The sequence below is a fragment of the Salvelinus fontinalis genome, chromosome 2 (assembly GCF_029448725.1).
Source record: "Salvelinus fontinalis isolate EN_2023a chromosome 2, ASM2944872v1, whole genome shotgun sequence".
Classification (NCBI taxonomy): domain Eukaryota; kingdom Metazoa; phylum Chordata; class Actinopteri; order Salmoniformes; family Salmonidae; genus Salvelinus; species Salvelinus fontinalis.
Window position 1 is genome coordinate 82,453,636 of NC_074666.1, and position 22,113 is coordinate 82,475,748.

At 42.5% G+C, this 22,113-nt stretch overlaps 1 protein-coding gene across 2 annotated transcripts in view; it reads left to right on the forward strand.

Annotated features, from left to right (window-relative positions):
• LOC129829017 (sterile alpha motif domain-containing protein 14-like) overlaps positions 1–22,113 on the forward strand; it is a 44,443-nt gene that overhangs the window by 17,702 nt on the left and 4,628 nt on the right. Inside the window, exons 3-10 of one of the 2 annotated variants that reach the window (XM_055890429.1) lie at positions 2,568–2,725; positions 3,733–4,066; positions 4,407–4,506; positions 4,627–4,695; positions 4,844–5,000; positions 12,210–12,338; positions 12,952–12,991; positions 14,345–14,500. In XM_055890429.1, coding sequence (XP_055746404.1) covers positions 2,568–2,725; positions 3,733–4,066; positions 4,407–4,506; positions 4,627–4,695; positions 4,844–5,000; positions 12,210–12,338; positions 12,952–12,991; positions 14,345–14,500 — 1,143 coding nt within the window. The remainder of the gene's footprint in view (positions 1–2,567; positions 2,726–3,732; positions 4,067–4,406; positions 4,507–4,626; positions 4,696–4,843; positions 5,001–12,209; positions 12,339–12,951; positions 12,992–14,344; positions 14,501–22,113) is intronic. The other variant, XM_055890438.1, reaches the window with a different exon arrangement.

Consider the following 22,113-nt stretch of genomic DNA (forward strand, 5'->3'; position numbering starts at 1 on the left):
CTGTAATAGCTACTATAAATTGGACAGTACAGTTAGATTAACAAGAATTTAAGCTTTCTGCCACTATCAGATATGTCTATGTCCTGGGAAATTTTCTTGTTACTTACAACCTCATGCTAATCGCATTAGCCTACGTTAGCTCAATCATCCCGTGAGGGACCCACCGATCCTGAAGAAGTTTTAAACACTATTGTTGCACACAGAGTGAGTCCATGCAACTTATTTTGTGACTTGTTAAGCAACATTGTACTCCAGAAGTTATTACGGCTTGCCATAACAAATGGGTTGAATACTTATTGACTCATACACTTGTCGTGTCTTTGCTATCATTAAATTGAAGACTTATAGTTTTTATCAAAGATTCCTGTAATTAGGGATTACGCGATCAACTGAGTAATAACGTCACTAATGAACTATGAATTTGGGAGCACCAGGGAAAGTAGTCAGATTACAAAGTTATAATTTCCCAATATAACCTTTCAGATATTTTCATATCTGATCAATAGTCTTCTAATTAATGATTTATTTACTTTACCTCACGTTACTCTCATTCCAAACGTCGTAAATTGTTGATTATCTGCACGAACCCAGTCTTCACTATGAGTCATCCATACATCAATTGTCTTAAATCATTTATTTATTACTAACTAATTAATTCACAGAAATGCATAAACAAACAAACAAACTTAAAAGGGTGACATGAAATGGGAGAAATATGCCCTAGTGGCTAAACCGGCATGGCGGCTCGTTAGACAAAAGGGAGAATGGGGGGTCGATTCAGAAGTCACTACAGAGTATACTCTTTATAACAATTGACATGCTAATCCTTACACATGAACGCTCACTCATTCGGGAACAATTGCAATCAATATATATATATTTACGCTCGGTGTGTGTCGTCTTGATCGTTGGAGAGAAGTTAGTTTCTGTTGGAGTGAAGTTAGTTTCTGTTGGAGTTCCTTCTGTCTCGGTTATTGTGGATAGTTCAGTGATATTCGTTATAGAAAGGATGTTTTGGCGGTTGTCTTTCTTCGCGTTCAATGATACCGAATTCCTAGCTGCAGACTAGTAGTCAAATCAAAGACTTGTTCTTATTCGGCTAAGAGTTTAACCACGTGGTATGGTTAAAGATTCAGCAATTGTACTTAACCTTCGTTCTCCCCATGGAGAGAAAACATGGTCTTATGGTAATTTCTCAGAGTTTACTTTTATTCAGATAGCAGGAAGGGGCTGTCCTTGGATGTCTGACCCAACTGGCTCAGGGGCGGGTCCTCGGATTTAGTTCAAATCAAAAAGGGATTTGTATTTTTCTTCATTAAACAGTCCAAAATCATATTACACAATTATACAAACAGTATCATACTCACTCATTCATTTTATACAACAAACAGATGTAAACCTTATATCTGAGGTTATTATATAAACAGCGGTATGGTAATGTAGTCCCACAGTCTCTCATGAGTTTCCCAAGTGGTGACCAATGGGCATGTTAATAGCTGGACTCTCCACCGATCTTTTATACTTTTGCAGGAACATGAAATATGTTCGTACCTCAAGTTCTGTGAGGTGGGAGAAAATTCCTTTGTCCTGAAAGTTTACTCTCTCTCTTAATACTGTTTGGCCATGAGGAGATTCTCAGGAATTTACGACGTCTCTCTGTGATCACAGCATGGGTTGAAGGAGGAAAGGGAAAGGAAGCGAGAGGGGGATGGGGTTTGCAATACCCAAGCATGCGACGTCATGACACACTTCAGCTTATTATTTGTTATTAATTTGTCAACATTTATAAAACATAATTCCCCCTTGACATTATGGGGTATTGTCTGTAGGCCAATGACACAAAATCTAAATTTAATGAATTTTAAATTCAGGCTGTAACACAACAAAATGTGGAAAAAGTCAAGGGGTGTGAATACTTTCTGAAGGCACTGTAAGAGAGGACCAGGTCGTAGGTCAATGTTCATCCCCCACAATCCTCTACTGACTCAGTCACAGGGGAACGTCCAATGTGATTAAATAGATTCATTGTCATGTATTTGGGGGCTGGGGGCTGGATAAATGGAGTGAAGGATGGAGGGATGAGGGGAGGAGAGGGAGAGATAATTGATGGAAACGCTGAAGGGCTCTCAGATTGGGGTCCAGAGGTCGAAAGCAAAAGGATCGTTCCTCTGGGTTCACCGCAGATAGAGGATGTTACAGCAGGGGGAGGATCAGATAAACATATTTCATCTGATCAATTAAACTCCTCAGTTTGACATGCAAAAAGTGGCATAACGGTATCTTGTACCTTCTTGTAACACAGACGTTAGAGGATTTATTTTACATGCAGGGAATTAGCTTTTGCCCAGTATTTTATCTTTCTAGGTCCCAGGTGAGATTAATATATTATGATAACTGTAGCCTAATGTTTAGGTCTGGGCTTTCCTTGTAACATATTCTGCATCAAATGGATCTGTTGAAAGCGCTTCTCAAATCTGTGTCCACTACTTATTTGAGCTTTTCTCTGTGAACTTCCCTCAGACCTGAATGATCTGAATATCATCATTTTCTCTGTGATCTTCCCTCAGACCTGAATGAGGCCATCCCAGAGACAGAGCTGCTGGACAACAGCATACAGAAGGGGCGTGCCCAGCTCTCCGTCAAAGCCAGGAGGCACCGCCCCTCTCGCTCTCGCTTCCGAGACAGCGTCAGCTCCACAGAGGGAGATGACAGTCTGGAGAGGAAGGTGAGTGACAGGCGTGAGAGCCAATCAATCGATGACATGGACTCTCAAAGGGACAGGCACACTCCTTTGTAGTCTGATGATGACCTTGTAGCATGTGATAACAAAAGACAAGGGCCTTGTCTTGTCTTGGTAATACAGTATAGATAGACATCTTTGTATAGACAGCACAAGGGAGATTTTAGGTATTTATTGCGCATTTTATATAGTCACTATACCATAATACTGCACACATGTAGCTAAGTAACATAGCAACTATAGCTGTATAACTAACAGCGCTGTACATGCCTATACTCGTGAGTAGATCCTGATTGGTGAAAAACAAAGCTTGACTCAATCAGGCATTGAATCATGTTTCACTGCTTCATTTGACAATCAGATTTTATGATTGAGTTCTTTAGATTCAAACCCATTTAGTTGTAGACGGTAAAATACCATGCAACCATCCATATGAAATCCGTTTCTTAGTCCTTAAACTCATTTCAGATGATATTGAGATTATCAGATGGGAAAATGTCTTAATGGCCTAGGCTATTTTGGAGGGCATTGGAGAGTGTGTCTCGCTCTCTTCATATTTGTTGTTTGGTCGTTTTGAGTGTTTTCTCTCACTAGAGTTACGGTCAATTCAAATTGCATTCCAGCCCATTCAGGCATTTCATTGGACAAGCACTTAATTTGAAAAGTACCATACTACAGTTATTAGCATTTTCCCATTCAAATTTCATGTCCAATTATTCCTTACTATACAGGAGATGGAATGGAATTGACCCAAACTCATATGTCCCTAATTGTGTTCATGAGTGGGTGCATGCATGTGTATATATGCGTAAGTGCATGCTTGTGTGTGTGTATGTACGTGTGTCTGTCTGTCTGTCTCTCTGTGTGTGTAGGTGGGTGTGTTGGTGTGTGGTTGTGTTTGTGCGTGCGTGCGTGCATGTGTGTGTTTATTGTTTGTGTCAGTCAGTTCACATATAAACATGTTGTGGTGTTTCTGAATCTTTGTGCCATAGTGTTTGGACAGCCCTCTGCACTCCGTCCGTTCCCCCCTCCACTCCACCCTGCGAGGAGGCTCCTCCCCTTCGCCTGATTCGCTCCTCTCCTCGTCCTCCCCTTGTCCCACCTTACGGAGCCCCGTCTTCTCCTTCGACACCTCCTCCTTACGGCGCTCCCCGGAGGAGGGCGGGACCGGGTCGCCAGCCCCTCGGGGGCGGTACCGCCAGCTGACAAATGCCACGTCTCAGGAGGCCCTGGTGACCACGCCAAACAGCTCTCCCTCCAAGTCGTGTCCCAGTTCGGACTGCTCGCCTGTTTACATTCGACGGGCACGATGCCCAGACAGTGAGGGTACGAGAGGCAGACAAATCCACAAACTAAGAATTAAATGCCCTGTGATATTAACTGTGGTATATTAAGCCTAAATAGGCAAAACACACACACACACACACACACACACACACACACACACACACACACACACACACACACACACACACACACACACACACACACACACACACACACACACACACACACACACACACAAACAGCCATAAATTTATTGATACACAACCACCAAACCATTAAGGCTACACCAAAATGTTGGTAATGGTGGGTTAATGTATAAACAAAATGCTTTGATTAATCAATAATGAGCTAATTGCCATTTTTTTTCTTTTTTTCTCAGTGTTAGTTTCAGAAGACAGTCGAGACACCAGCCCGGCCGACCCCGGCAACAACAGCCTTATCTTCGACAAGAAGACCAAGAGGAGATTCTTGGACCTGGGGTAAGTGCTCAATTTTCAGACATTTAAACGGTTTACATTGTAAACACATTGTAAATTTGTTAGTTTCAAAACTGTTGCTTTCTGTTGATTTTAACCCACAATTTTTTTGTTCTTCTGAAGGGTCACGTTGAGACGCTCCTATGTGAGAGTCAGAAAAGACAAGTCAAACAGACTGTCAATGGGAAGCCGGTGAGTCCATGGGAAGCCATTTTGTCTCTGTCCCTCTGTTTCAATACAGGAGGCAAAATTTTGGCTCTATTAGACCTAGTTAGCATATGAGAGGCACCATTTTGGCTCTTTCAGTTAGCATATTGAATATCTCTCTTTCTCTGCACAGGGAGCCATCTGAGAGCCCGTCCAGGTCCTCTGGCTCTTTCGTGCCTTTCTCCTGGTTCACTGACAGCACCAGGGGCTCCGTGTCATCCGGGGCAACTCCGCCCTGCAGCCCCAAACTGGTCTCACAGGACTGCAGCCCCCGCAAGTCCAACTCCCAGGTAACTCACATCCACAATAACATATAGACAGACGCCTTCAGATATCATATTTAGGTCAGACTGCACTATTATGTTACTACTACCATTGTCCACTTTGTGTTTTTATCATTATCAGAGGCCTCATGTGTTTATGTTAGCATTAGCATATAGGCTAGTCTTCATTTCATGTCTGTCATTAAGATTTCTGCCACATCTGACAATGTCACAAAAATGATGCGCGCTCTTCAACGGGACAGAAGGCCATGTGTTGTTATGGTTGTGGATGGCCAGATAGCTAGCAACAATTTTAAGAAGCTGTCTTATGGTGAATTGTAAGTGGCTCGTTTCAGCTCGTTTAAACTTGTTCTTGATACCATGTCTTGTTTTGAGGTGTTTTGACTGTCACCTCTATGCTTTTATGGAGAAAGAAATGGCTAGATATCTAGTTAACCAATAACTGTAATGATGTACTTGAGAGATAAGTGCTCAATGTGCAACTGTATTTTTGTTTTCAATAAACATTGGAGACGAAATATAGTTTACATGTTGTCAACAATCTAGGCCAACCCTTGTTTTGCCCCGTACTGTAGTTGCACATGCATCGGTTTTGTTGCTAAACAACCAAACTGTCTATACATTCCACAGTTTAAATAACCGAGAAATGGATGCTGCTATTACCCTTGGAGATATGCCAAATGCATGTTACAAATTGTCAAGAAGGAGAAAACTTTCTCCTACTGGGTCTGAGATTCAAATGCACATCAAATGAAAACAGTCACCAGACGAGAGAAGCAGACACCAGAGATATGAAACTGCTACACTTCTATAAACACTTTTGTGTAGACGCGACTAGCATCCTCTAGTTTGTCATCCTAAGCCTCTCTCCCTCTCTTCCTCTTTCTTCTTCTCCTTCCATCTCACTCCCACCCTCTTTCTCCATCCATCCATCCATCCATCCATCCCTCTCTCTCTCTCTCTCTCTCTCTCTCTCTCTCTCTCTCTCTCTCTCTCTCTCCCTCTCACTCACTCTCTCTCACACACATACACACATATATATAATTGATCTGGAGAGGCCCATGGTGTGACTCAGCTCCTGTGGAGAGTCTGAGGGATTGAAACCCAATTAGGAAACAAGGGGGCGTTTTCCTCTGTGTCCAAGAGGGTGCTGCTATTCGACATTTATCGACAAGCATGGCTACATTTACACAGAGGGGAAATCGATGGCCCATTGTGCTGCAGAGACTCTTCCGTTGTTAGATCCGATTGACCACGTTGAGGGGTTTTGGCGTTGCTGTCTTCCTCTTACATGGTTTGGTACATGCGCATCTATTGGATGGAAAACATAGCTTAATATACAGATGAAAGAAGCTGGAAGGAGATAGGCGTATAGTGGTTGTCCGTTCAAAATACCCAGGACGGCAGAAATATGCCTCCCGCTGACTTTGCACCAGCTAATTAAAGCCTCTGCCAAAGGCCTGAGTATTTCTAAGGGAAATAGATTATATTTCAGAAGGTTGTGGGCCAATGAACGTTTAGCTAAGAGGCACAGAAAGGACTGAAATATACAGCCGTCCAATCACACCGTTGATGTGACAAAACAAGGTGTGTGTTCGCATATCAAAGTGTTTCTATTTCACTGTCAAACGTATAGTTAAGAGCACGCCTGGCTCTTGGAGCTTTATAGCTGTTCTGCTTATGTGGACAAATTGCTTTATAGATCAAAGGTGTTATAAGCCCTTGTCAGCACAACAAATATGGTATGTTACATATTGAGATATGTCTCGGCCATAGATGATGACATTCTTTCTGCTAATATGTTCATGTGTAGCCTGTCCATATCCTTGCCGTGAAAACATATAAGCAGTAGGTACACCCACAGGACACCTAACAATACACATATTTCTTGTTGGATGTCTCTCTTTGCCCACATTTGCAGTCGTAGGCAGAAATCCCATGATGCGATCGATGCTGTTGATTTACTCACCTTGGTGACTTGACCGCTGCGATGCTTTTAGCTAACCACAACATCAATGTCAAGACAACTAGATTACCGTTTAACAAAAGAAGGAACGCAACACGGCAGAGCATTTTTCCACTTAGTGGTTAATAGATATTATGATGCCCTTGTTTACATATGCTTTTAAAAAAAACTACTTTTGAATTAACCATTGGCAGACTAAGTTCGGTGAGTTCATCAATATAGCCCTCTATGGGAGAAAATACCCCTCCCCCCTCTCGGCTTCACTTGGTTTGATCCATTCAGATTCAAAACCCTCCCAAATATTGGGGCAGGGGGATTGTTTATACATACTCTCTAACACCTGCCTCATGACACATCTAAAAACCCCAGTAGCAACATGTTGGGAGCATGGGCCTATCCCAAATAGCACCTTTATTTCCCGTAAAGTGCAATACTTTTGACTACAGGGCAAATGTAGTGAACTTTTATAGGGACTAGAGTGCAATTTAGAACAGAGCTCCATGGGGTTTAATAGTGAGGAGTAGCTATGCAAAGCATCCCAGATGCACTTAGTCATCAGCACCGGGGTCCTTCGCCTCTGCATAGCAATTAAAGCTTCAGCTTCCCATTGAAAGCAGAGGGCCGTTAAATCCCTTTCTACCACTGTGTGCCTGTCCAGCTGGGTTAATGGCTCTAGAATGCATCCCAAATGGCACCCTATTCCCTACATAGTGCACTACTTTTGAACAGAGCCCAATGGGCCCTGGTCAAAAATCAGTGGTATAAAGTACTTAATAAGGAAAGATACTTGAAAGTACTACATAAGTGTTTTTTGGGGGTATCTGTACTGACTCACTAAACACTTTGTAAATGACGGCTGAGTGTTGGAGTGTGCCCCTGGCTAACCGTAAAAAAACATATACAAGAAAATGGTGCCTTCTGCTTTGCTTAATATAAGGACTTTTAAATGATTTATACTTTTACATTTGATACTTAAGTATATTTTAGCAATTACATTTACTTTTGATACTTAAGTATATTTGAAAACAAATACTTTTAGACTTTTGCTCAAGTAGTATTTTACTGGGTGACTTTCAATTTGACTTGAGTCTTTTTCTATTAAGGTATATTTACTTTTACCCAAATATGACAATTAGGTACTTTTTTCACCATTGTCAAAAGTAGTGCACTATATACACTACCGGTCAAAAGTTTTAGAATACCTACTCATTCAAGGGTTTTTCTTTATTTGTACTTTTTTCTACATTGTAGAATAATAGTGAAGACATCAGAACTATGAAATAACACATATGGAATCATGTAGTAACCAATAAAGTGTTACACAAATATAAATATATTTTATATTAGAGATTCTTCAAATAGCCACCCTTTGCCTTGATGACAGCTTTGCACACTCTTAGCATTCTCTCAACCAGTTTCATGAGGTAGTCACCTGGAATGCATTTCAATGAACAGGTGTGCCGCCTTAAAAGTTAATTTGTGGAATTTCTTTCCTTATTGCGTTTGAGCCAATCAGTTGTGTTGTGACAAGGTAGGGAGGTATACAGAATATAGCCCTATTTGGTAAAAGACCAAGTCCATATTATGGCAAGAACAGCTCAAATAAGCAAAGAGAAATGAGAGTCCATCAGTACTTTACGGCATGAAGGTCAGTCAATATGGAACATTTCAAGAACTTGTGAAAGTTTCTTCAAGTGCAGTTGCAGAAACGATCAAGTGCTGTGATGAAACTGGCTCTCATGAGAACTGCCACAGGAATGGAAGACCCAGACAGAGTTACCTCTGCTGCAGAGGATAAGTTCATTAGCATTACCAGCCTCAGAAATTGCAGCCCAAATAAATTCTTCAGAGTTCAAGTAACAGACACATCTCAACATCAACTGTTCAGAGGAGACTGTGATTCAGGCCTTTGTGGTCGAATTGCTGCAAAGAAACCACTACTAAAGGACACCAATAAGAAGGAGAGACTTGCTTGGGTCAAGAAACACAAGCAGTGGACATTAGACTGGTGGAAATCTGTCCTTTGGTCTGGAGTCCAAATTGGAGATTTTTGGTTCCAACCACCGTGTTTTTGTGAGATGCGGCTTGTGGGTATTACGGATGATCTCTGCATGCGTATTTCCCACCGTAAAGCATGGAGGAATAGGGGTTATGGTGTGGGTGTGCTTTGCTGGTGACACTGTCAGTGATTTATTTGAATTCAAGGCATACTTAACCAGCATGGTTACCACAGCATTCTGCAGCGATACGCCATCCCATCTGGTTTGGGCTTAGTGAGACTGTCATTTGTTTTTCTACATGAGTAAGGCTGTGTAAGGGCTCCAGGCTGTGTAAGGGCTATTTGACCAAGAAGGAGAGTGATGGAGTGCTGCATCAGATCACCTGACCTCCACAATCACCCGACCTCAACCCAATTGAGAGGGTTTGGGATGAGTCGGACCTCAGAGTGAAGGAAAAGAAGCCAACAAGTGCTCATTATATGTGGGAACTCCTTCAAGACTGTTGGAAAAACATTCCAGGTGAAGCTGGTTGAGAGAATGCCAAGAGAGTGCAAAGCTGTCCAAGGCAAAGGGTGGCTACTTTGAAGAATCTCAAATATAAAATATATTTTGATTTGTTTAACCTGTCTAGGATCAGCGTGGCGCTAGCGGCACACCCCCCCCCCCCCCACTGAAAAACCAGTGCCGCGAAATTCAAAAAAAATATTTTTTTAAAATATTTAACTTTCACACATTAAAGTCCAATACAGCTAATGAAAGACACAGATCTTATGAATCCAGTCAACATTTCCGATTTTTAAAATGTTTTACAGGGAAGACACAATATGTAAAGATGTACATCTATTACCTAAAAACACATTAGCATATTCCACCATCTTTTATTTGTCCACCAACACCAGTAGCCATCACCAATTCGGCTAAACTAAGATATTTATAGCCCCTAACCAACAAAAAAACTCATTAGATGACAGTCTGATAACATATTTATGGTATGGGATAGGTTTTGTTAGAAAAAAGTGCATATTTCAGGTATATGGCATAGTTTACAATTGCACCCACCATCACAAATGGACTAGAATAATTACAATGAGCAACGTGTTTACCTAACTACTAATCATCAAACATTTCGTAAAAATACACAGCATACACGAATCGAAAGACACAGATCCTGTGAATACAGACAATATTTCAGATTTTCTAAGTGTCTTACAGCGAAAACACAATAAATCGTTATATTAGCTTAGCACATAGCAATTAGCAGCCCAGCATTGATTCTAGCCAAAGTGAGCGATAAAAGTCAACATCGCCAAAAGATATTAATTTTTTCACTAACCTTCTCAGAATTCTTCCGATGACACTCCTGTAACATCACATTACAACATGCATATACAGTTTGATCGAAAATGTTTATATTTAGCCACCAAAATCATGGTTAGACAATGTGAAATGTAACTCGGCTGGTCAGAATTTGTCCTTGCGCCACTTAGACAGTGATCTACTCTTATACATAAATACTCATAAACGTGACTAAAAAATATAGGGTGGACAGGGATTGATAGACAATTTAATTCTTAATACAATTGCGTTATTACATTTTTTAATTTATCCTTACTTTTCAATACAGTTTGCGCCAAGCGAAGCTACGTCAAAAAACATGGCGTCCTAAGCCACTAAAATGTTTCGACAGAAACACGATTTATCATAATAAAAATGTCCTACCTTGAGCTGTTCTTCCATCAGTATCTTGGGCAAAGGATCCTTTCTTGGGAGAAATCGTCTTTTGGTGGAAAGCTGTCCTCTTGCCATGTGGAAATGTCAACTACGTTCGGGATGAACTGAAAAGCGTGTCCAACTTTTCACATCGTTGCAAAAATAAATGTCACAAAATCGCACTAAACGGATATAAATTGCTATAAAACGCTTTAAATTAACTACTTTGTGATGTTTGTAACTCCTATAACGAGTGAAAAGATGACCGGAGAAATATAACAGGCTAAACTAATGCTTGGAACAGGAGAGGGTCGGTGTCTTCCACGCGCGTTACGCAGCAAGAAAAGACTTGCTAGCTAAAGGTTTTTTTCATTTGTAGGGCCTGTGAACGAGCAATCGAGCCCGTTGGAATCGTCATCACGTAAAGGCATCCAGGGGAAGACGTAAGAAGTGTCCGTATAGTCATAGCAACGACAGTGCCCGTTTAAATGACTTCAGAAAAGTGGCCAACGTTTCTCAAATCTGACTCCATGTCAGGGAAATTGCTGTAGAATGGGCTCTGTTCCACTTAGAGACAAAATTTCAACTCCTATAGAAACTATAGACTGTTTTCTATCCAATAATAATAATAATATGCATATTGTACGATCAAGGATTTTGTGGGAAGCCGTTTAAAAAATTAGCCACATTAGCATAAATAGTCTAAACAGCGCCCCCATCCCCAACAGGTTAACCCTTTTTTGGTTACTATATGATTCCATATGTGTTATTTCATAGTTTTGATGTGTTCGTTATTATTCTACAATGTAGAAAATAGTAAAAATAAAGAAAAACCCTTGAATGAGTAGGTGTTCAAAAACTTTGGACCGGTAGTGTAGGGAACAGAGTGCCCTTTGGGACGCAGCCCTAATAAGCTTGGTGTCTGGAGAGGAGGCAGATACCCATGACTTTGCCTTCCTCCTCTGCACTGGAGATTTTGGCCCCTGCACTGTGGCTCTCAAGGGGACTGTCAAGGGCTGTTATAGGGCTGTGTGTCTGTGTGAGTTTTTGTTGTCTGTGTGCATGCATATGTGTTTACAGGGGCATCATTTGAGAGGGCAATTCATCCAAAATATGATGCTTATGTATTATTTTTCAGTGTTACTGCTGTGACCAAACATTTTATATTTCTAAGCTACAACTGTTTGAAAATAAGGTTTACAAACAATGCATTAATATCCTACTAATGTCAGATGTAATTGATCTTGAACTGGATAAATCAATCGATCCAATACTGTTTGACCACAGTGGTCACACTCAATAAAAATATCACTATGCACTTGTACTTAATCCCAAAGTGTCAAAGAATACTGGAAACAATGTGGAGAAAACAGTATTCATTTATCATGATTGGATCATTTCCCTCCCTCCCTCCCTCCCTCCCTCCCTCCCTCCCTCCCTCCCTCCCTCCCTCCCTCCCTCCCTCCCTCCCTCCCTCCCTCCCTCCCTCCCTCCCTCCCTCCCTCCCTCCCTCCCTCCCTCCCTCCCTCCCTCCCTCAGGAGTCTGCCCTGAGTGATGAGTTCTCACCGCCCCCCTGTAGTCCCCCCCTCGCCTCCAGTGGGACCACAGCCGACTCGTCCTCCCGCTCCTCACAACGCTACCAGACCCTCTCCCAGTCCTCAGACGAGGTAAGGGGCTTCCTAATGCAGTTGTGGTGGTGCTAGTGGGCATTCTCTGCCTAGGACTAAATGGATCTAAACTCTATTGCATTATGATACAGTATATGAGACAGAGGGTTTGCCTGAGGCCTGGATCACTGTTCAGAGAGAGAATGCAAGATACTATTTTTGATTAAAGCAGCGTTCCACTCAAATCTCTAATAGTGTACAACAAAACTCTGAATTTTTCTTCAGTAAAACGTGTACCATTACCTGAAATAACCCCAACTGCACATCCTGTAGTCTTCTTGGTTACCCGTGGCAACTAGCTGACACTATTCATACTATAGCACCCACTGCATTCAGTTAGAAGTTCCAAGCAGTTCACTTAGATCCATAACAGTAAGAGTGCAGAGTGTGTGGTCCTGGTGTTTTTAAAGCCTGAGTGTGGTGAGTGCTCTGCTCTCTCAAAAACACTCTCTGGCCAGATGCTGTCAGACACGGCTGCACAGTGATTAGGGGATCAATTACCTCCGGTAAACTAGCTCTTTCTCTCCCGTCACATCTGATTTAGCTCAGCTTGTTGGAGGGGATATTGGGTTTTCAGAGGGGCTTATGACTCTCTCCCTCTCATCTCCTTAAGCTGCCATTACAGAGGGATGCAGGATGCACGTCAGACCTAGGTACAAATAGTATTTGCTTTTCGTTCAAATACTTTGACTGCACTTGATTGTGTGACGCATGTCTGGCGCAAAGGAACCAATGGAATAGTCCCAAAAGTGCAAACCCTGCCCATCTGCCACACCGGAGGTGCGCTCAACTGAGTTTCCATTTGTGCCAACATGTTCCATTAGTTGCAATTTCAGCGGGATGATTTCAATGAACATTCTGAAATGTTACAGTGAAACATCAAACAGCACATTTTTGTCAAAGTTACTGTGCCATTTCAGCGGCAATAATCAAACTGCAAATAACTTTGCTATTCCTTCTACATGTACAATAACAGAAAGCCACATTATTATTTGTAGTGACAGTTTAGACCCATAACCGACCACCTTCTCAAACATAACTTTATGTTCTCGGCTAACACTGAGCTAACATTAGCTAACCATCCAAATCTATGCCCCTTGTTAAACACACCTCAGGTTCACTCAATGAAACACCCAGAGTGTTTAAAATTAAAATAAATAGTATTTGAACCCAGGATTTAATCACATCTGGTTGAGTAAGCGTGTGAGAGTTGGTGTGTGTCCCGGTTGCTGGTGAGACGGAAAATCCCAATGGGGAATGTGCTGTTTTGCTTTCCAGCAGAGCACATGACCTGAATTAGCATGGTTGAAGTAATGGAACAGTGTTTGTATATGGTAGCCTAGGCCATGTAATCCACTTTCTATAAAACCTTTGGCTAATAATGTAAAATAGAGGGGCTCTCAAACCAACCACATCCCATCGGATAAGTCTGCCTGTATGTTGATATCATGTTTATTCAACGCTAATAACATGAGGGAAAAGGGAGAAGATGCAGAGAGAGAGAGAGAGAGAGAGACCTCTCAGCCGGCTGCCTCTTCCATCACCCTGAGTTAATTTTAGCAGCGCTTCACTTGTTCCTGTGCTTCACCGCCGGTGGAGAGACATTCTGAGAACACCTCAGTGTCTGGCAGACAGCCAACCTGACAAGACCCTGCTAGCCACCAGGCTAACAACACCAGACCAGCGGTTAGATCAGTTAAACAATGTTGATTGTGTGGCGTGCGTACGTGTGTGTGACTCAAGGGGGTCTAGACTATAGAGGCAGCTTTGTAATTCAGTCACTGCAACCTAAAGAGCCATATCAGTGGGTGTAATACGTTAGCTGTATGTCGCTGCACTGAGGGGCACGGCTAAATTGTTTTGTGTTATGTTATTCATGACCACCAGGGGGCAGATTAACATGCTCTTCAGACTGCTAACTCACAAAAAGCTATTTTTCATATTAGGGAGCTGAAGCAATGCAATTGTACTCAATAACTGAATATCTTGGGCAACCTTCCTTCCAGCCTATAGACGAGCCGCTGTGCCTAGTGTCGTCGTGGAGCACCCAGCAGGTGTGCCAGTGGCTGAAGGGGTTGAACATGGAGCAATACATCCCAGAGTTCACTGCCAGGGACATCGACGGGGAGCAGCTCCTCCTGATGGACGGCACCAAGCTCAAGGTGAGAGGATGGTTCAGGGAAGGAGAGGAGGAGAGTGAGGAGGATAGAAGGAAGGGGACTAAGTTCAAGGTGGGAGGATGGTTCAGGGAAGGAGAGGAGGAGAGTGAGGAGGATAGAAGGAAGGGGACTAAGTTCAAGGTGGGAGGAGAGGAAAGGAGGGGGAGCAGAGGAGATGAGGGTAAATGGATGGAGGGGGTCAGAGAATAGAGGAGAGGCGAGGCGAGGAGAGGAGAGGAGAGGAAGAAGAGCAGATGGATGGAGAGGATGGTACAGATGGTGAAAGGGGAGAATCGGCCATGAGAGTGGAAGAGAAGTGACAACAAGATTAGAGGTGAGGGTAAGGTACAGGAGAGGGATGAGAGGAGGTGAGTGCATGTAGGATCAAAGTAAAACATAGAGTATCTCTGACTCTCTGATTGATCTACTCAAAAACACTCAAAACAAACATGTAAACACCCACCAGCAACAACATACAGATAGTCATTCTCTTTAAGTAGGATCTCACTGCCCTCTGCTGTTGAGAAGGACCACTTTCATGCCATCTGTGAACTACAATGAACAAAAACATAAACGCAACATGCAACAATTTCAAAGATTTTACTGAGTTACAGTCCATATAAGGAAATCAGTCAATTGAAATAAATTCATTAGGCCCTAATCTATGGATTTCACGTGACTGGGAATACAGATATGCATCTGTTGGTCACAGATAAAAAAGGTAGCGACATGGATCAGAAAATCAGTCAGTATCTGGTGTGACCACCATTTGCCTCATGCAGCGCGACACATCTTCTTCGCATAGAGTTGATCAGGCTGTTGATTGTGGCCTTTGGAATGTTGTCCCTCTTCTCTTCAATGGCTGAGCAAAGTTGCTGGATATTGGCGGGAGCTGAAACACGCTGTCACACGAGTGTATCCGGAGCATCCCAAACATGCTCAATGGGTGACATGTGTCGTGGTAATTTCCTGTATTACTACGTGATGAGAGAGAAAACCACACACAAGTCAGAGTTATATTATAAAGTCCATCTTTAATTATATGAGCTTCACCCTAGCCCTTTTGACTCTCAGATCAATTCAGTGTCTATAAATTAATTCTCTGAGAGTCCCTACAAAACAATTCTTAGTATCATTTATAGCCAAGACACACCCCTCTCAACTCACATGACGAAACACAGATCTTAGGAACAGTTCACAAAGAACCTTTTACTTGAAAGAGGAGTATCCCATAATTTGTAGCATTAGCTATAAATTATCGTTCAGTTTGGTCTCTTTAACCGAGGTTCAAATCTTGTTCTTGGTACCACTTAGGACCAAAACATTACCTCATCCAATGGCATATATCAATTGTCAATTCTAGATACCCCTATCTCAAATACACCCCCTCCTGGACAAGCTCAGAAAGGGGAGTGATTCTCTAGGTCATATACCATGAAATATAAGTTCAACAGTATGAGAGGGGTAATACAATCATTTCAGACACTTCCATACTCCTCCCCCCAATGGGAAAAGAAGGGAGTGACTAGCGTACAGACATAGTGGAGCCCTTCTCCCTTTCTGATATTCTGCATATTATGAAAGTAAATAAAATATCTTATTTATCTATGTTACCTAACTAATTTGGATTCAGCTACGACACATGTCTGGTGAGTACGCAGGCCATGGAATGAGTCTGAAATTATCAGCTTGCAGGAATTGTTTATATATCATTGCGATATGGGGCGGTGCATTATCATTCTGAAACATGAGGTGATGGCGGTGGATGAATGGCACGGTAATCACGGTATCTCTGTTCATTCAACTCAATCATCAAGTTTACAGACGACACTACAGTGGTAGGCTTGACTACCAACAACAACGAGACAGCCTACAGGGAGGAGATGGGGGCCCTCGGAGTGTGGTGTCAGGAAAATAACCTCACACTCAATGTCAACAAAACAAAGGAGATGATCGTGGACTTCAGGAAACAGCAGAGGGAGCACCCCCCTATCCACATCGATGGGACAGTAGTGGAGAAGGTGGAAAGTTTTATGCTCCTCGGCATACACATCATGGACAAACTGAAATGGTCCGCCCACATAGACAGCAAGGTGAAGAAGGTGCAACAGCGCCACTTCAATCTCAGGAGGCTGAAGAAATTTGGCTTGTCCCCAAAAACACTCACAAACTTTTAGAGATGCACAATCGATAGCATCCTGTCGGGCTGTATCACCACCTGGTATGGCAACTGCTCCGCACACAACCGTAAGGCTCTCCAGAGGATAGTGAGGTCTGCACAACGCATCACCGGGGGCCCTCCAAGATACCTACACCACCCGATGTCACAGGAAGGCCAAAAAGATCATCAAGGACAACAACCACCCGAGCCACTGCCTGTTCACCCCGCTATCATCCAGAAGGCGAGGTCAGTACAGGTGCATCAAAGCTGGGACCGAGAGACTGAAAAACAGGCCATCAAACTGTTAAACAGCCATCACTAACATTGAGTGGCTGCTGCCAACATACCGACTCAAATCTCTAGCCCCTTTAATAATATAAAATTGTATATAATAAATGTATCACTAGTCACTTTAACAATGAAACTTTATATCATGTTTACATACCCTACATTACTCATCTAATATGTATATACTGTACTCTATACCATCTACTGCATCTTGCCTATGCCGTTCGGGCCATCGCTCATCCATATATTTACATGTACATATTCTTAGTAATTCCTTTACACTTGTGTGTATAAGGTAGTTGTTGTGAAATTGTTAGATTACTTATTAGATCTACTGCACGGTCGGAACTAGAAGCACAAGCATTTCGCTACACTCTCATTAACATCTGCTAACCATGTGTATGTGACCAATAAAATTTGATTTGATTTGATTTGGAGTACACCACATCAGTCATTGGCTTCATCAATAAGTGCAATCGATGATGTCGTCCCCACAGTGACAGAACGTACATACCCCAACCAGAAGCCATAGATTACAGGCAACATCTGCACTAAGATGAAGACTAGAGCTGCTGCTTTTAAGGAGCTCGACTCTAATCCGGAGGCTTATAAGAAATCCCGCTATGCCCTCAGACGAACCATCAAACTGGCAAAGCATCAATACAGGACTAAGATCGAATCGTACTACAACGGCTCTGACGCTCGTCGGATGTGGCAGGGCTTGCAAACTATTACAGACTACACAGTTGAGAGCTGCCCAGTGACACAAGCCAACCAGACGAGCAAAACTACTTCTATGCTCGCTTTGAGGCAAATAACACTGAAACACGCATGAGAGCACCAGCTGTTCCGGAAGACTGTGTGATCACGCTCTCCGCAGCCGTGTGAGTAAGACCTTTAAACAGGTCAACATTCACAAGGCCGCAGGGCCAGACGGATTACCAGGACGTGTACTGCGACCCTGTACTGACTAACTGGCAAGTTTCACTGACATTTTCAACCTCTCCCTGTTCGAGTCTGTAACACCAATATGTTTTAAGCAGACCACCATAACCTCTGTGCCCAAGAACACTAAGGTAACCTGCCTAAATTACTACCGACCCGTAGCACTCACGTCTGGAGCCAAGAAGTGCTTTGAAAGGCTGGCCATGGCTCACATCAACACCATTATCCCAGAAACCCTAGACCTACTCCAATTTGCATACCGCCCTAACAGATCCACAGATGATGCAATCTCTATTGCACTCCACACTGCCCTTTCCCACCTGGACAAAAGGAACACCTATGTGAGAATGCTATTCATTGACTACAGCTCAGCGTTCCATCTGCAACTGGAACCTGGACGTCCTGACGGGCTGCCCCCAGGTGGTAAGGGTAGGTAACAACACATCCACCACACTGATCCTCAACACAGGGGCCCCTCAGGGGTGCGTGCTCAGTCCCCTCCTGTACTCCCTGTTCACTCATGACTCCACGGCCAGGCATGACTCCAACACCATCATTAAGTTTGCCGATGACACATCAGAGACCTGGCCGTGGGGTGCCAGGACAACAACCTCTCCCTCAACGTGATCAAGACCAAGGAGATGATTTTGGACTGCAGGAAAAAGAGGACCAAGCATGCCCCATTCTCATCGATGGGGCTGTAGTGGAGCAGGTTGAGGCTTCAAGTTCCTTGGTGTTCACATCACCAGCAAACCAACATAGTCCAAGCACACCTAGACAGTCATGAAGAGGACACAACAAAACCTATTCCCCCTCAGGAGACTGAAAAGATTTGGCATGGGTCCTCAGATCCTCAAAAGGTTCTACAGCTGCACCATCGAGAGCATCCTGACTATTTGCATCACTGCCTGGTATGGCAACTGCTCGGCCTCCGACCGCAAGACACTACAGAGGGTAGTACATACGGCCTAGTACATCACCGTGGCCAAGCTTCCTGCCATCCAGGACCTCTATACCAGGCGGTGTCAGAGGAAGGCTTAAAAATTGTCAAAGACTCCAGCCACCCTAGTCATAGACTGTTCTCTCTGCTATCGCATGGCAAGCGGTACCGGAGCGCCAAGTCTAGGTCCAAGAGGCTTCTAAACAGCTTCTATCTCCAAGCCATAAGACTCGTGAACATCTAATCAAATGGCCATCCAGACTATTTGCATTTCCCCCCCCCTTTTTTACACCGCTGCTGCTCTCTGTTGTTATCATCTATACGTAGTCACTTTAATAACTCTACCTACATGTACATATTACCTCTACTAACCGGGCGGAAGGTAGCCTAGTGGTTAGAGCGTTGGACTAGTAACTGAAAGGTTGCAAGATCGAATCCCCGAGCTGACAAGGTAAAAATCTGTCGTTCTGCCCCTGAACAAGGCAATTAACCCACTGTTCCTAGGCTGTCATTGTAAATAAGAATTTGTTCTTAACTGACTTGCCTAGTTAAATTTAAAATTAAAAATAAATAACCGGTGGCCCCCGCACATTGACTCTGTACCGGTACCCCCCTGTGTATAGTCTAGCTATTGTTATTTTACTGCTGCTCTTTACTTACTTGTTACTTTTCTTACCTATTGTTATTCAATTTTTGTTTTAACTGCATTGTTGTTTAGGGGCTTGTAAGTAAGCATTTCACTGTAAGTTCTACAACTGTTGTATTCGGCGCATGTGACGAATAAAATTTTATTTTTATTTTATTTTATTTAACCCCAAACTACGCGTCATGGGTTGTGTGTCTGTTTTTCTAACTTGTTTACATTACTTGGGACTTGAAGCCTAAGACAAATAATGGCTGGAACGCAGTAAATGGAATGGCATCAAACCATCTGTTTGACGTATTTGATACCATTCCACCTATTCTGCTCCATCCATTACCACTTGCCCGTCCTACCCAATTAAGGTGCCAAGAAAATCCTGTGGCACACACACACACACACACACACACACACACACACACACACACACACACACACACACACACACACACACACACACACACACACACACACACACACACACACACACACACACACACACACACACACACACACACTTTTCATATGCTGCTGCTACTCTGTTTATCTATCCTGATTGCCTAGTCACTTTTACCACAACCTACATGCAGTGGTGGAAAAAGTACCCAATTGTCATACGTTGAAGTCAGAAGTTTACATACACTTAGGTTGGAGTCATTTAAACTCGTTTTTCAACCACTCCACAAATTTCTTGTTAAACTATAGTTTTGGCAAGTCAGTTAGGACATCTACTTTGTGCATGACACAAGTAATTTTTCCAACAATTGTTTACAGACAGATATTTTCACTTATAATTCACTGTATCAGAATTCCAGTGGGTCAGAAGTTTACAAACACTAAGTTGACTGTGCCTTTAAACAGCCCTGAAAATTCCAGAAAATGATGTCATGGCTTTAAAAGCTTCTGATAATGATTAGCTTCTGCTTCTGCTAATTGACATAATTTGAGCTTCTGCTAATTAGCAGAAGCTAACTTCCGCAGGAAAGCACCCCCACAACATGATGCTTCACGATTGGGATGGTGTTCTTCGGCTTGCAAGCCTCCCCCTTTTTCCTGCAAACATAACGACGGTCATTATGGCTAAACAGTTCTGTATTTGTTTCATCAGACCAGAGGACATTTCTCCAAAAAGTACAATCTTTGTCCCCATGTGCAGTTGCAAATCGTAGTCTGGCTTTTTTATGGCGGCTTTTGAGCAGTGGCTTCTTCCTTGCTGAGCGGCCTTTCAGCTTATGCCGATATAGGACTCATTTTACTGTGGATATAGATGCTTTTACTGTGGATATAGATGCTTTTGTACTTGTTTCCTCCAGCATCTTCACAAGGTCCTTTGCTGTTGTTATGGGATTGATTTGCACTTTTTGCACCAAAGTATGTTCATCTCTAGGAGACAGAATGCAACTCCTTCCTCAGCGGTATGACGGCTGCATGGTTCCATGGTGATTATACTTGCGTACTATTGTTTGTATAGATGAACATGGTATCTTCAGGCGTTTGGAAATTGCTCCCAAGGATGAACCAGACTTGTGGAGGTCTACAATTTTTGTATGATGTCATTTTTCCAATGATGTCAAGCAAAGAGACACTGAGTTTGAAGGTAGGCCTTGAAATACATCCACGGGTACACCTCCAATTGACTCAAATTATGTCAATTAGCCTATCAGAAGCTTCTAAAGCCGTGACATCATTTTCTGGAATTTTCCAAGCTGTTTAAGTGCACAGTCAACTATGTAAACTTCTGACCCACTGGAATTCTGATACAGTGAATTATAAGTGAAATAATCTGTCTGTAAACAATTGCTGGAAAAATTACTTGTGTCATGCACAAAGTAGATGTCCTAAGCGACTTGCCAAAACTATAGTTTGTTAACAAGAAATTTGTGGAGTGGTTGAAAAGCGAGTTTTAATGACTCCAACCTAAGTGTATGTAAACTTCTGACTTCAACTGTATTTGTCACATGCACCGAAGAAAACAGGGGCAGACCTTACCGTGAAATGCTTACTTACAAACCCTTATTAACCAACAATGCAGTTAACCTGTCTAGGATCAGCGTGGCGCTAGCGGCACACCCCCCCCCCCCACTGAAAAACCAGTGCCGCGAAATTCAAAAAAAATATTTTTTTAAAATATTTAACTTTCACACATTAAAGTCCAATACAGCTAATGAAAGACACAGATCTTGTGAATCCAGTCAACATTTCCGATTTTTAAAATGTTTTACAGGGAAGACACAATATGTAAAGATGTACATCTATTACCTAAAAACACATTAGCATAATCCACCATCTTTTATTTGTCCACCAACACCAGTAGCCATCACCAATTCGGCTAAACTAAGATATTTATAGCCCCTAACCAACAAAAAAACTCATTAGATGACAGTCTGATAACATATTTATGGTATGGGATAGGTTTTGTTAGAAAAAAGTGCATATTTCAGGTAGATGGCATAGGTTACAATTGCACCCACCGTCACAAATGGAATAGAAAAACTACTTAGAGCAACGTGTTTACCTACTTACTAATCATCAAACATTTCGTAAAAATACACAGCATACACGAATCGAAAGACACAGATCCTGTGAATACAGACAATATTTCAGATTTTCTAAGTGTCTTACAGCGAAAACACAATAAATCG